This window comes from Lagenorhynchus albirostris, chromosome 8 (genome assembly GCF_949774975.1).
Source record: "Lagenorhynchus albirostris chromosome 8, mLagAlb1.1, whole genome shotgun sequence".
Lineage (NCBI taxonomy): Eukaryota > Metazoa > Chordata > Mammalia > Artiodactyla > Delphinidae > Lagenorhynchus > Lagenorhynchus albirostris.
In genome coordinates, this window is record NC_083102.1 from 89,775,843 (window position 1) to 89,792,148 (window position 16,306).

General features: G+C 36.8%; 1 protein-coding gene across 2 annotated transcripts in view; it reads right to left on the minus strand.

Moving 5' to 3' along the window:
* The window catches only part of COG5 (component of oligomeric golgi complex 5), a 283,326-nt gene that overhangs the window by 62,962 nt on the left and 204,058 nt on the right, over positions 1 to 16,306 (minus strand). For both annotated transcript variants that reach the window (XM_060157278.1, XM_060157277.1), the window contains exons 12-14: positions 13,841 to 14,045; positions 6,692 to 6,853; positions 4,610 to 4,709 (exon numbers count right to left, since the gene is read on the minus strand). In XM_060157278.1, the coding sequence (XP_060013261.1) occupies positions 4,610 to 4,709; positions 6,692 to 6,853; positions 13,841 to 14,045 (467 nt within the window). The remainder of the gene's footprint in view (positions 1 to 4,609; positions 4,710 to 6,691; positions 6,854 to 13,840; positions 14,046 to 16,306) is intronic.

Here is a 16,306-nt window from a genome sequence, read left to right on the forward strand (position 1 = left end):
AAGAGCTAATACCCGTTTTTCTCAAACTCTTCCAAAAAAATTGCAGAGGAAGGAACATTCCCAAACTCATTCTATGAGGCCACCACCACCCTGATACCAAAACCAGACAAAGATACTGCAAAAAAAGAAAATTACAGACCAATATCACTGATGAATATAGATGCAAAAATCCTCAACAAAATACTAGCAAACAGAATCCAACAACACATTAAAAGGATCATACACCATGATCAAGTGGATTTATCCCAGGGATGCAAGGATTCTTCAATACATGCAAATCAATCAATGTGATACACCATATTAACAAACTGAAGAATAAAAACCATATGATCATCTCAATAGATGCAGAAAAGCTTTGGACAAAATTCAACACCCACTTATGATAAAAACTCTCCAGAAAGTGGGCAAAGAGGGAACCTACCTCAACATAATAAAGGCCATATACGACAAACCCACAGCAAACATCATTCTCAATGGTGAAAAACTGAAAGCATTTCCACTAAGATCAGGAACAAGACAAGGATGTCCACTCTCACAACTATTATTCAATACAGTTTTGGAAGTCCTAGCCTCAGCAATCAGAGAAGAAAAAGAAATAAAAGGCATACAAATTGGAAAAGAAGTAAAACTGTCACTGTTTGCAGATGACATGATACTATACATAGAGAATCCTAAAGATGCCACCCGAAAACTACTAGAGCTAATCAGTGAATTTGGTAAAGTTGCAGGATACAAAATTAATGCACAGAAATCCCTTGCATTCCTATACACTAATGATGAAAAATCTGAAAGAGAAATTAAGGAAACACTCCCATTTACCACTGCAACAAGAAGAATAAAATACCCAGGAATAAACCTACCTAGGGAGACAAAAGACCTGTATGCAGAAAACTATAAGACACTGATGAAAGAAATCAAAGATGATACCAACAGATGGAAAGATATACCATGTTCTTGGATTGGAAGAATCAATATTGTGAAAATGACTATACTACCCAAAGCAATATACAGATTCAATGCAATCCCTATCAAATTACCAATGGCATTTTTTTTATGGAAGTAGAACAAAAAATCTTAAAATTTGTATGGAGACACAAAGACCCCGAATAGCCAAATTAGTCTTGAGGGAAAAGAATGGAGCTGGAGGAATCAGACTCCCTGACTTCAGACTACACTACAAAGCTACAGTAATCAAGACAATATGGTACTGGCACAAAAACAAACACAGATCAATGGAAGAAGATAGAAAGCCCAGAGGTAATAAACCCATGCACCTATGGTCAACTAATTTATGACAAAGGAGGCAAGGATATACAATGGAGAAAAGACAGTCTCTTCAATAAGTGGTGCTGGGAAAACTGGACAGCTACATGTAAAAGAATGAAATTAGAACACTCCCTAACACCATACACAAAAATAAACTCAAAATGAATTAGAGACCTAAATGTACGACCGGACACTATAAAACTCTCAGAGGAAAACATAGGAAGAACACTCTTTGACATAAAGCACAGCAAGATCTTTTTTGATCCACCTCCTAGAGTAATGGAAATAAAAACAAAAATAAATAAATGGGACCTAATGAAACTTAAAAGCTTTTGCACAGCAAAGGAAACCATAAACAAGACGAAAAGACAACCCTCAGAATGGGTGAAAATATTTGCAAACGAATCAACGGACAAACGATTTATCTCCAAAATATATAAATATCTCATGCAGCTCAATATTAAAAAAAAAAACAACCCAATCCAAAAATGGGCAGAAGACCTAAACAGACCTTTCTCCAAAGAAGACGTACAGATGGCCAAGAAGCACATGAAAAGATGCTCAACATCACTAATTATTAGAGAAATGCAAATCAAAACCACAAAGAGGTATCACCTCACACCAGTTAGAATGGGCATCATCACAAAATCTACAAACAACAAATACTGGAGAGGGTGTGGAGAAAAGGGAACCCTCTTGCACTGTTGGTGGGCATGTAAACTGATACAGCCACTATGGAGAACAGTATGGAGGTTCCTTAAAAAACTGAAAATAGAATTACCATATGATCCAGCAATCCCACTACTAGGCATATACCCAGCGAAAACAACAATTCAAAAAGACTCATGCGGGCTTCCCTGGTGGTGCAGTGGTTGAGAGTCCGCCTGCCGATGCAGGGGACATGGGTTCGTGCCCCAGTCCAGGAAGATCCCAAATGCCGTGGAGCGGCTAGGCCTGTGAGTCATGGCTGCTGAGCCTGCACGTCCAGAGCCTGTGCTCCGCAAGAGGAGAGGCCACAACAGTGAGAGGCCTGCGTATCGAAAAAAAGAAAAAAAAAAAAGACTCATGCACCCCAATGTTCATTGCAGCAGTATTTACAACAGCCAGGTCATGGAAGTAAACTAAATGCCAATCGACAGAAGAATGGATAAAGAAGATGTGGTACATATATACAATGGAATATTACCCAGCCATAAAAAGGAACGAAATTGGGTCTTTGTTGAGACGTGAATGGATCTAGAGACTGTCATACAGAGTGAAATAAGTCAGAAAGAGAAAAACAAATATCGTATATTAACACATATACGTGGAACCTAGAAAAATGGTACAGATGAACCGGTTTGCAGGGCAGAAATTGAGACACAGTTGTAGAGAACAAATGTATGGACACCAAAGGGGGAAAGTGGCTGAGGGGTGGTGGTGGTGGTGTGATGAACTGGGCAACTGGGATTGACATGTATACAGTGATGTGTATAAAATGGATGACTAATAAGAACCTGCTGTGTAAAAAAAAAAATGTGATCAAATGTATTCTATTGGAATGAATCAAACGTAGACCATGTTTACTGTCTAAAAAAAAAAATTTTAAGTCTGGAACTTTCTGTTACCCTTTAGCATTGTAGGATGGTAGGCCTGAGTAATTTAGGGTCACAGACTATTTGACCAACAGCATCAATTCAATCCAATGTTTTTGATATATTTTAATTTTGTTAAAGCCTTTTGCCACCACTGCCTTAACTGAAGTCACATGTTACATTTACCACTGCCCCGCCTGACACAGAAGAGTGATATATTTTCCATACATATGCTGGCTCTTCTTTATAATGTTGTTTTCAGGTGGAACCATCTCATAAGGATGTTTTTTTCCTGACACTTCCAGTAATTACACTGAACTCTACTGGATATAATACCGAATTTCATTTATAGCAATAAACCATGTTTTTAAAAGTAATAAGTATCATAATAAAGCTTCTATAAAAAAATGTTTGAGAGAAAAATTAGTCATCTAATTATCTACAAAGAGCTTCCATGGTCTCTGTAGGGTCAGTTTTCAATAAACAAAGTTAAAAAAAAAAGATGCTTCTAAATTTTTTGTCAAGACTGCAAGAATAATTGAGTAGAAAATAGCACCATATTAATATGCAAACAGAATGGAGCCATCCACTGGAAGTGAAAGCAGGAAGTCTCATGAAATGATTGTTAGCACCAAGGATCATTTTATGCAAATTCCTTAAGTTCAATTTGTTACCAACCTACTCTAAAAATTATTCCAGAACCAACCAGAACTACTAGGATATAGGTAAAGCCAGATTACAACTGACCCTTGAACACATGGGTTTGAACTGGGAGGGTCCACTTACCTGCAGATTTTTTTCAGTAGTAAATACTACAGTACTACATGATCCGCAGTTGGTTGAATCCACCGACACGGAAGGGATGACAAGGAGAAACTACGAATACGGAGAGCTGACTATCAATTACACATGGATTTTTGACTGCAGGGAGGGTAGGTACCCCAACCCCCAAGTTGTTCAAGAGTCAACTGTACTTCATTTTACAATGTTTCAATTGGAGCAGTCAGGGAAGCGAAACAACAACAACAACAAAAAAACATGGTTAGCTATCCTTTTAATGACAGTAGAGATACCACATTTTGGCACATTCTCTAAAATTAGTCCATCAATGACAGTTAAAGATGTACTAAAGCCCTACTCCTTGGATTTCAGTTAGCATACATATCTACTAGTTAAATATGTATGCTTAACTTTAAAACATTAATGTAGAGAATTAAAATTATGATTCAGGCATGCAGCTATTATTTTAAATATATGCAAACAGCTGTTTCAAAAAGAGTAATTTTGGAGCTAAACTTCCACAGTCTAGGGCTCGAACCTTTAGAAAGTAAATCAACATCTTTCTTTTACAGTTTTAAGCACTTCACTTCCTCCAATCATTTTCTAATGGTTCAAGTCAATTTCACACTAAGTAACAGCACGTGAATGATATCTGGGGTGAGTGGTCTCATGACAGGAAATTTGATCAATCTGAAATAATTACACTTAAAAATATAAATAATTTAGCCCATAAAGTGGCACATGCATTTTTTAAAAAGTCTTATAAAACCTGCCTGCATTTTTTTAAGTGTAGCAATGGCAGGAGGGCCAATTTTTAAGAGGTAACATTTTTTTCTGGTTTAAATTCATAAGAAAGTTTCAAAAATTCACTATAAAATTTTCCAGTAAATTAATATTCAGTCAATTCAATATTTATAGTTAGTCAAGTACTGTATAATTAGTAATTTTAAACAAAATCATTAAAGTTTACAGAAGGGACTATCACTTACCAGCTGCTCTGATTTTACACCATACAACTGGATGGTCTTTGCCACGTTTTTTGACACAGCTAATGTGAGGTCTGCATCAACAGCAGCTACATTTAGTTCACTGGAGAAAACAAAAACAGACTTTAATTATTAGCAACACAGTTCATCAACAAAGTAAAGAGCAACATATAAACCTAATCCCAATAAACAATGTGGTGATTTTTTTTTTATAGATTTCACTGGTTGCCTCCAAGAACTGATTGATTGCACTGTTTCATTTTCCCTCCTAAATTCAGCATTAGGAAAAAGTGCTCTAAGACTGTCTGGTTAATGACCAGTTTCTCATTAATAAATGCATGTCATGTGTGAGTTCAGGCTGTGATTAAGAGAGTAAATTGTGTGCAGATTTTTCAAGTAGAACTCTTGTTAATACTGATAAGTGCAATTAGAGACACTGCATGTCACAGACATCTGCAAGGAAATGACAGCTCTTGAATGGAAATGGTAACCTTGGAAGGACAAAGGCTAAAAATATAAATTACACGATACATAAAGATACTCAGTTTCTGTAGAAATTATGCCAATTCATGCTATTTTGATAAAATAGCTTTTTAAATATATCAAAAGCATAACAAGGATTTAACTTGATATTTTAAAAATTTGGATTCTTAAAGTATTTCTCTGTCATGCTTATTTTCAATTTAACATTGGATTAATTGGGACATTTGAGGTAATTGCAAAAAAAAAAAGTATTTACAAAGACCATGGAAAGTTAACTTTTTTAAAGTTAATTTTTAATTAAGAGTTAAAAATTGCATGAAAATGCATATACAAGTAGAAAAGCAAGAAAAGTAAGTATTGTCTCTCAAGTAGCAGAATAAATCTTGGCACTTACCAGGTTGCCTTTATGAAGAAAGTGAAGGACTTTAAAACAACATTAGTGCTTACTATGTGTGACAAAAATGCCCTTTCATATACCAGTGAGACATAATTTTATTAAAGTTCACTTTCACATTCTATTAAACAATGGCATAAGTATGCTTCTTCAAGTCCCACCTTACAATTGATCACAGCATTGTCAAACTGCACCGGGGAATGGGTGCAGTCCATAAACAGGTAACATATCCATAAACAGGTAAAGAGATCAAGTTCAATCCATGACCAGTTTTGTCACTACCATATGAAACAAATAACGGAGACATTAGGGTATAAACGTCTTCAGTCAGGACTTTGGAAAGTCAAGATAACTGTGGAAAGATTTAGGATCAAGATGCTGGGCAATTTCAATGCTGTATTTAGATAGATACGCATATTATACCTGTGGCTTTTTAGTTGTACTCTCACATGCCTCAGAATCACCATCTTCAAATTTGTAATCTAAAAGAATCCAGACTTTTATACCTTGGTTCTATATTGCCTAACTACTAATTTTACTCCTCAAAATGTTCACCTATAAATAAATGTATAGACCTACTGTTATGACTTGTTATTATGACAGGAACTGAGACAGTCTCAACTGCAGATTAACTTGGGGGGTCCGTAAAATGTCTAAAAGCAACAGTATAATACATTGTCCGCAACCATTCAGGTTGCACAACCATATCCTCTGCTAGGATATCTTCCCTTTTGAGAGTTTTAAAAGCTATCACATTCACTTAGAAAGCTTAAAATAGCAAACACAAGTAGACTAATCAGGATTATAATCCTTGTACGCCATGAAGTACTTTCTGGATTTAAGATTAAAAAAAGCTGATCTCCATGCTTTAGCTTCTCAATTTGTAAAAGTTTTTAATATTAACTTTCCTACGTAATATTAGAAATTTACTATGGCATAAAGAATTAGGTTGTTTTACTTTGTATCCTTGACAAGATACAGAATAATGATAATTGACTATTTTTAGACTGTATTTAAATGGTTTTATTAATTGGAATCTCAAGTATTGATACTTACTACATGTGCACTCACTCAATGCAAAACTCTTGATTTAATTTCCAGACTAATTCTTTGAATGATTTGAGATAAATTAAAGATGTACTGCCATTATACATCACTAACAAATGTGGCAGGCATTTTGCGGCATGCCGCTACATGAAAATACATACCTTGCTATAGTTTTAATGATACCATCAAGTTCATCGGCAGAAGGAGGATTACGACCACCAGGGGGAAAAACCAAGTTGATCGGATCAAAGAGTCGAGATAAGGATTTTGATAGATAAGCAGCCTCATAGGGTTGTAGTGAGTCTTTCAAAGCCTTTCCGGGACTGTGGGAACAAAGTTTATTAAAAATGAACTTAAATTATACAAAACTAAGTGCTAGTGTATCAGGTTGTAAATGCCTTTCTTAAAAACATATCTCCTATATAAAATGTAACTCTATATGAAGAAAAAATTTTGTTTAAAAATGTATAAATATATTTACATAATCAAATGCTTATTAAGAACTAAACATTTTAATTTATACATAATTCCTGGGCATAAATGTTATATAATATGCACCAGTACCTACTGTAGTAAGTTTGTTGCTTGAAACTAAAGGAGTAACACTGTAAAATCTTATTAATTCTAATGGGGCCATGCCTTCACTTAGCATGTTTCTATAGAGCATACAAGAGAGGCAAGTCTGCAGAGACCTGCTCCCACAAGCTCAACCCTTTTCACACACAACAGCTGCCCTGTCATAAGCTCAGTGCCTAAGAGGGAAGTATACAGGTGTAGGTTTTTATCAGCCTTCTGATGCCAAAACTGATACTAACAAGAATGAGGACAAAATAAAAAGTGCTTGTGCAAGTCCCACAATCACCCAAATACTCCTAATTGTAGTTCTAAGTTAATCTGTTTTACAACATTCTTCACAAACTAAAATTTAGCCTACTAAACACTTCTTTCCTCCTCAGTCCTCCTATGTCTTCAGTTATTTCTGTTGATTTTCATTTACTTGTCCAACTATTGGATCTTATATTTTACCTCTGACAATTACTATCAAATACCTATAACCATATAATTAACTCTGTATCTTCCCACATCACCCCTGTTTATGATCCTTCTACTGGCCTTTCCATTATCTTAAACAAACAAACAAAAACAAATCCCCCTTAATCCTAAACGTTCATTTTGAAAACATCTGACCTACTCCTTCAGGTATAGGAAACTTGGCTCTCTCCTTTTCCACCTTTGCTGGTCAACTGACAAGACCTAGAGGTCAGAACACTCTTGGCTCCTACATCACAATTCCATACTTATCTTAACACTTTCTCATTCAATAAGTATTTCACTCAACACATAGTTCCTGAGAATACTATGTGCCAGCCCTCACTGAGTGCTGGGAGGATAGAGATGAAATTTGCTTTACAGTCCAGTGAAGAAATGTGCAGGTAAAGTGTGAACTATAATAACTTCCATAACAGATGATGAGAGAAAGACCACAATGGGAACAGGGAAGAACTAGTGTCTAAATGTGTCTGAGGCAATCCTCTACTGAAGTCCACGCCAGCTATTTAAATGTCTTCCCTATTTTTGCTCTGGTCATTTACTGATCTTAAGAAGCCTCTTCTCTCTTCTGCAGAAATTTCAGCACTAAATTATAAGTACTAACATTCTTCTTCTCCAAGGATCCTTCCAAAAGGTCCTGCAGCTCTACTCCAACACCAAAGCTGCCAAGGCCCAGCTGGCTATCTGCCAGCAGCCACTCCTCAAGCAGCTCGCACGGGAGAAGCAGCTCTATGCCAACATGTTTGAGAGGCTGGCTGAAGAGGAGAGCAAGACCAAGGCTGCGGTCGTTGCAGGAGAGCAGCCTGCTGACACAGAGATGGAGGACAAGCAGAAGGACGACCCGGCAGGGGGCCGGCCACAGGTGGGGGCAGAGCACAGCCTCCCTCAGCCCTGCTCCAGTGGCTGCCTGCCTCCCCTGCTCCCTACCTTACTCCACCCTGTTAGTTTTGGAAAACCTGAAGAATCTGGGGGGGCGGGGGGGGGCGGGAAGGATCCTTGGTGATTACAATGTCAAAACAAACAACTTTTCTAAAACCTGTCCTGTACTAGAAGTCTACTTTCATTTTAGCTTTACTATGGAGCTTCCACGTTTGAGTCATTGTTTTGAACTGCTCTACCTGTGACGTCTCCAAGCTCGAAGACAACTTTCCACGCCCCCACTTGCCGCCATCTCCTTCCCGCCTACTAATTCTCTTAAATGTCTAAAATTTGCCAGGTACTTCCTAGATGCGGGAAATGTAGCAATGAAGTCAGTTAAAAAAAACTCCCTGTCCCCTTAAAGAGACTTCTGAGAACACAATATTGTAAATCAACTCTACTGCAATAAAAACTAATAAAAAAAAAAAAGACTTCTGAGAAACACACAAAAAAAGAAATAAAATTTTTAAATGAGTTAACTACGGAATACAATGGAGAGTAAAAAATTCTAAGAGAAAAAGGAAGTAAGGAAGCCAGAGATCGTTTTTGTTTTTAATCCAATTTTACATAGGGTGAGGCAAGGGAAAGCTTCCTGAGAAGATGTGAGGGAAAAGAGGGAGCAAGTTATATAGATTTCCAGGGTAGGCGCTTTCTATAGGAAGAGAACAAGCGCAAAGGCCCTGAGAAGAGACTTAGACCTGGCTGCGTTTGACAAGAAGTTAGAGAAGCAGAGCACTTAAGTGACAGGAGAACAGTACAAGATGAGGTCTAAGAGAAAACAGACGGAACAAATCATGCTGGGCTTTGTATATCAATAAAAGTGCTAGATTCTACTCAAAAGAACTTGCTCTTTGACCTTACAGTGATCAGCGCTACGGAACCCTATGCTCATCCTCCACCGTTTCAAGGTGCTCTCATTAGCATCTTGATTTTTCTAATTTACCTTCCTTTCAAAGCTCTTACGAAGAAAATCTCAGTTAGATGGTCTCTGTATCTGCTGCTAAGCGTTCCACGTATTGCAGAGAAAAAGTAAATTGTTTCTATTAAATGTTTATGCAAACCTCTTAATTTCAAGAGACCTGAAGCTCCAGGTATTAAAATTCTACTTCTGCAGCCCTTCACTCTCCACAGCTGACCATCTGCCTCAACTTTACACTAAGACCAAAACCAGTGGCAATGATCTTACTAGCTTATTTTTTCCTTTGTAACTTCACCTACCCTCAGCGATTTTCCTTTTATCCCAAAGAAAAAGTAGCTTTATTCCTTTGTTCATATCAAAACCTCTCAGAAGAATTACCTACCTCCTTCTTTCCCGTTCTCTCTTTTTTTTAAAACTTCTTTATCAAGATTTAATTTACATTCAATTCAACCATTTAAAGTGTATAACTCAATGGCTTTCAGTATATTCAATATATTTTCAGTATATTCATGGTGATGTGCAACCATCACCATGCTCAATCCCAGAACATTTTTATCACCTTCAAAAGAAACCTCATAGCCTTTAGCTTTAATCTTTTACCCCCCCCACTCACCCCATCCCCAGCCCTAAGCAACCACTAATATGCTTTATATCTCTATAGATTTCCCTATTCTTAACTTTCATAGGAATAGGATCATACAGCATACGGGCTTTATATCTGGCTTTTTTCACTTAGCATAATTTTTTCAAGGTTCAGTCATGTTGTAACATGTGTCAGTTCTTCATTCCTTCATTCATGTGTGGATATATCACATGTGGTTACCCATCTGTCTGCTGATGGACATTTTGGGTGTTTCTATCTTTTGGTGATTATGAATGCTGCTATAAACATTCATTACAAATTTGTGTGTGAACACATTTTAAAATTTTTTTTTAATTTGCTTAATATGCTTTGTTTTTATTGTGATAACATATACATAACAGATGGGTGTTGTGCACAATAAGGAAGCACCCACCTATTGATCTCATCTGTCTGAGGCTTCACTTCAGCTAACTGGCAGCTGAGGGCAGGATGAGAAATGCTGCGGTTCTGCTCTTCTTAGGAAGAAAGCCCTCCAGTTAGGAGTGGCGGGGAAGGGAGCCCTTTGTTCTTGGCTGTCACAGTCCTGAGTGGAGCCTATGCCTTGATGAGCTGGGAAGAGGGAGGGAGGAACAACAGTCTTGGTTCTAATATCACAGGCTCTTACGGAATTCTTTCTACCGAATTTTCATAGACTTTCTTGAGCCGATGATTTTTCATTTGCTGTTTGCTTTTAAAACCATTTCCAGACACGTTAAATTGTTTGGTTTTTAATAGTTTTCACCAGATTCACTGTGGGGTGGGTCAGCGGAGTGGGGACGGCTGTCATCCCAGAAGTCAATCTCCTCCCATTCTGTCTTTCATCAATTCTAATAATGCTTTGTATCCACCATTCCACACCTAGGCCTTGAACAACCTTATTTTGCTATATCTAGAGGTCACTTCTCAGTCCTAAGCTTCTTCAGCTTTTCAACAGCATGTGACACAGTTCACCATTCCTCTTCTGACTGAAATGAACTCATTCTTTGGGGTTCCACATAACTTTCAGTTTTCCTCCTATCTCACCATTTTTTTTCCTCTTAGTCTTGCAGGCTGCCACTCTTCTGCACAATCTATAAATTTTGGAGTGCACATTTTGGGCCAAAGTTCCCTTTTCTCTTTATATATATCTTCCCTATGGAATCTCCTCCAGTCCCATGATTTTTAAAGATCTGAATAGTGATGACTCTCAAATATGTATTTCTAGCCCTGATTCACATTCAACTACCTTTTCAACAACACAATTTGCATCTTTGATTCAACAGTTTCAAAAGAAAAACCTTAACACTACTCGATGGGGAATTCCCTGGCAGTACAGTGGTCAGGACTCCAGGCTCTCAACGTGGAGGGCCTGGGTTCGATCCCTGGTCAGGGAACTAAAATCCCACAAGCCGTGTAGCATGGCCAAAAAACAAAAAAAAAAATAAACCCACAAACAAACAAAAAAGAAACAAAACAAAAACCCACTACTCGATGAAACAATGTCTTCCAATCATTAGGCTTCTCCCAACTTGTCCACACATATCCTTGATTCTTCTTTTCCTCTCAAATGTGATCTACCAGCAAGTTCTACTGGCTTGCCCTCTAAGCTATATCTCGAATCAATTCGACCAGTTCTCACCATCTCATCCACTCATCCTACTTCAAGCCATTATCATTTCTTGTCTGGATAAACAAAACAGCTTCTCTTTCCCTGTGGTGACACTCCCCCTCAGTTGTCCACAAAGAAGCCGGCATGCTAATTTTTAAATGTTTATCAGTTCATCTCATTCCTCTGTTTAAAAGCAAAGGTTTCCAGTGTTTTGAATAAACTCTAAACCCCATATCATGGTGAATAAAGCCCTACATGATCTTATGTTTCCCCTCCTCTCCGACCCAATTTTTTATCCCCCACTCTCCCCCATTCATTGCGTTCAGCTTTCTATTCCTCAACCTCCCCATCTTAATTTTCTCAGGCTCTAAATCTGCTCTTCTCTCTGCCTGCAAAAATCTTACTCCGAATCTTCCATAGTTGATTTCTTCACATTATCTCGATCTTGGGTCAAATGTTACCTTTTCATAGAGGTCTTCTTTGACCACCCTATATAAAACACTGTCACATTATCTTGTTTTATTTTCTTCATAGTAAGAACAGCTTTCAAAAATTCAGCATAAATACTCAATGATGAAAAACGTTAACCTGGTTATTTGTGCCTTGATTCTATTCAGATTATTCTAAGGTCTCGTTCCATTCATTATCTCTTTTCTTCACTTTCTCTCTCCACTGGCTACTTCTATCTATAAAAACTCTCAGCTTTCCCTCTATCATTAAAAACAACAACAAAAAACTTTCCTTTGGCTCAGCTACCATGGTCAAATTTATGTTTGTTTCTTGCCTCACTTCTCAAAAGAATATATAAATCATATTGTCATTGTTTCCTTATTATATCGTCATTATTTTTTGGTTTCTTAGAAGAATACAGGTCATAAGTCTTCTTCCCCACCTCACTGAAGTCAGTCTCCAAAAGGTGAAAAGGATGTCCCAAAACACAGTGGTTTTTTTTATTCTGATTTTTTTTTCTACATTGCATTTACTGCCTTTCCTCTATCCCCACGAGTAACATATGCTCATTTTAAGTAAAAGCAGAAAATACAGAATAAAAACTCTACCTCTTGGACATAAAACACTATTACCTTGTGCTATGTATATTTCCAGAGCTTTTCAGTGCCAACATATGAATTTAAAAATAAAACTAAACCAGAAATACAATGATACTATGTATGCTATTTTGTATACTTTAAAAAACCTTAATACATTACAAGATCTTTCAAGATCAACAGATAACTTTTCAGTCTTCTTGTCCCCTCTTTCCATTAGTCCTCGCCTAATCTCCATGTTTAGCATCAAAGAGTAACTGAAGAGAACAACAGCGTCTCCTTTTATCATACCAGCCTACCCTTACGCCACTTGTTTTCCCAGTCAAAACTTCTATGTCCTGTATTTTACCAGTCAGAACTTCTTACTACAGTGGATACAATTCAGCTATAAGTATTCAGAATAAAAAATTTTTAAGATAAACATTAAAATAGCACTCATAAACCTAACCTTTTTCTTACAAGGTCAGTGATCAGAATCTACTGTTACTTGAGTCAGTCTCATCGCAATAAATGATTCTAGTGTTTAAAGATGGTGTGCAAGCCAATCAATTGATTTGGTGCTCAAAGAGAAATCTGAAAACAATACTCTTTTTCAATTTAGGAGGAAAGCTAGCTGGTTTAAGCTTATTGAGATGGTATTATTTTTCTGATGTGGCTTATAAATATGGCTACCTATACTGTACTTCATGAATAATCTAAGAGATTTTCAGGTTTAATTTTGACTGTACTTAGGTTTTTCCCACCAGATTGAGAATCTATCCCAGCATAAGGTTTATTTCCGCTATAGTTCCTGAACACACCATTTCCTTTTATATCACATTTATGCCAGTGGTCCATCAATAATGATGCTGTCTGATGTAATTACAGGTTATCTTATAATATCAATTAAACGATAATGACCACATATGCTCATCTCTTAGCTTCTATTCACCTTAATTGGTGATATACTTTAAAATAAAGCTTAATCAGGAACCAGGCTGCTCAACTAAGGATAAATTTCGACTTCTTCAGTTAAAAGTGTTGTGAAGTCTTTTAAAGTAAATAAATGAATAGTAATCATTACAAGTATTCACAAAGATTAGCGTTTTCCCATTTTCTAACTTATAATAAAAATAAAAGACAAAATCCTTAACAGGCCAACAAACAGGTTTGATTAAACAAACATACTCATAATCTGGCTTCTTTGGTATGAATATGTCTTGTGTATCATCTTCCATGTGTTGTAAGTCAGCATAGAGGTCTGCAGTTCCACTGCAATTAAAAGTTCCTTGAATACTTTGGCTGTATTGTTGAAGACGCTTCCATAAGTCATTATAAAGACGCAATAATTTAGGGTATTCTCCTTCAAATGCCTGTTTCAAAAACATAGAAGCTGCCAAGCAAAACAATAAAATGATTAGATAAATGATAAAAAAATTAAATGTAGCAAATAAAAATTTCTTTTGTATGTGAAGATGGTGCCAGAAATAGCCTATACTATAGGACAAACCAAAGATGTGTTCTAATAAGGTCTTTCAAAATAATGCCAGTAACAGTAATTTTCCTCCCAGACCACTTACTGCACGTGATATGTGGACCATATATTTTGAAACTTAATCTACAAGGAAATAGAAAAATCAACAATTACAGTTGAAGATTTTCTTTCTCTCAGTAAATGATAAAACAAGTACACAGAAAATCAGTAATTGACATCTATAGAATACTTTATCCAAAACAGCAAAGTAGCCATTATTTTCAAGTACACATGAAACATTTACCAAAATCAACGATTTCTGATAGAAACAGTCTAAATAAATTTAAAAGGTTCCAAGTCATACAAAGTATAAAAACCAAAACAGTTTTAGATTAGAAATCAGTAACAGAAATATTTTTAAAATCCTGGATAAATACCTGGAAGTGGAATTGCTGGATCATTTCTGTTTTTAATTTTTTTGGAGGAACCTCCATACTCTTTCCTAGCGGCTGCATCAATTTACATTCCCACCCTTTTCTCCACAACCTCATCAACACTTGTTATTTCTTGTCTTTTTGATACTAGCCATTCTAACAGGTTTGAGATTATACCTCATTGTGGTTTTGATTTCCATTTTGCTGATGATTAGTGATGCTGAGCATCTTTTCACGTACCTGTTAGCCATCTATCTGTTGTCTTTGGAAAAATGTCTACTCAGATCCTTTGCCCATTTTTTAACGGGATAATTTGATGTTTTGCTATGAGTTGTATGGGTTCTATGTATATATTAGATATAAACCCATATACCTGCAAATCAGGTATATGATTTGCAAATATTTTTTCCCATTCAGTAGGCTGCCCTTTCATTTTGTTGATGATTTCTTTTGCTGTACAGAAGCTTTTCTGTTTGATATAGTCCCACTTGTTTATTTTTCCTTTTGTTGCCTTTGCTTTTGGAGTCAAATTCGAAAGAAAATCACAATGAGATATGACTATATACCTGTTAGAATGGCAAAAATTTTTTAAAAATCAAATGTTGGTGAGGATAGAGGAACTGAAACTCTTGTATACTGTTGGCAGAATGGAAAAATTGTATTATCATTCTGCAAAACAACCTAGCATTTTCTTAAACTGTTAAAGATATACCCACCACATGGTCAAACTATTCCTCTTCTACATGTTTATCCAACAGAAAAAAAAGTATATGTCCATATACAGACTTCTATATGAACATTCAAAGCACCTTTATTTGTAATAGCCCCAAACTGGAAACAACCCAAATGTCCATCAACAAGTGAATGCATACACAAACTATAGTATATCTGCACAATGGAATACTATCCAGAAGTAAATACATAATACAATATGGATGAATCTAAAAACAATCATGCTGCATGAAAGACAAATAAGAATACACAATACATGCTGTATCATTCAATCTGTGCACAGCTCTAGGAAAGGTAAACCAATAGACAGTGACAAAACCTGGTCAGAATTTGCCTGGGGAAGAAGAAAGGAGATGGCGGGGAGAGGAATTACAAAGGGGTACATGGAAACTTTTGCAGGTGAGAAATACATTCACTGATCTTGAGTCGTGATGCTTTCATGGGTGTGCATGTATGTCAAAACTTACCAAACTGTACACTTTATGTTCAGTTTACTGTATACCAATTATACTCTAGTAAAGCTGTTTAAAAAAAAAATCTTGGAGAGGACTTCTGTGAAATCTCTCCCTGCTGATGAAGAGGCCATTCACCATGGCCTGAGTGTCCCCACACATTCTTGCAAGTTATGTCAATGCGAGGCCCTGGTTGCTCTTCATCCAGGCCATTTATCAGGTTTGCATTTGTAGCAAGCAACCTTGAAACATGAGGTAACTTTGCCCTGCACACAAAGAGCAGGCTTGCTTACTGCTTATGGCAAAAGCTGTAGATTGTCCAAGCTTAAAGTTCTCACCGGTGACACAAACTCACAGCATACGTACCATTCAAATGGGCCCAAACTGTGTTTCCCCAGGAGGCCTGGAGGCATGGGGAACCAACATACAAATATGCCCATACTCACGTGGCTTGCTATGCTGTGAGTAATAAAGTTCTGCTCTGACCCAGGCGTCTCATGTCTTCTGACAATATTCAGAACATTTTGGCAGGCTAGCCTTTTTAAGCAGGGTTAAAAATCTC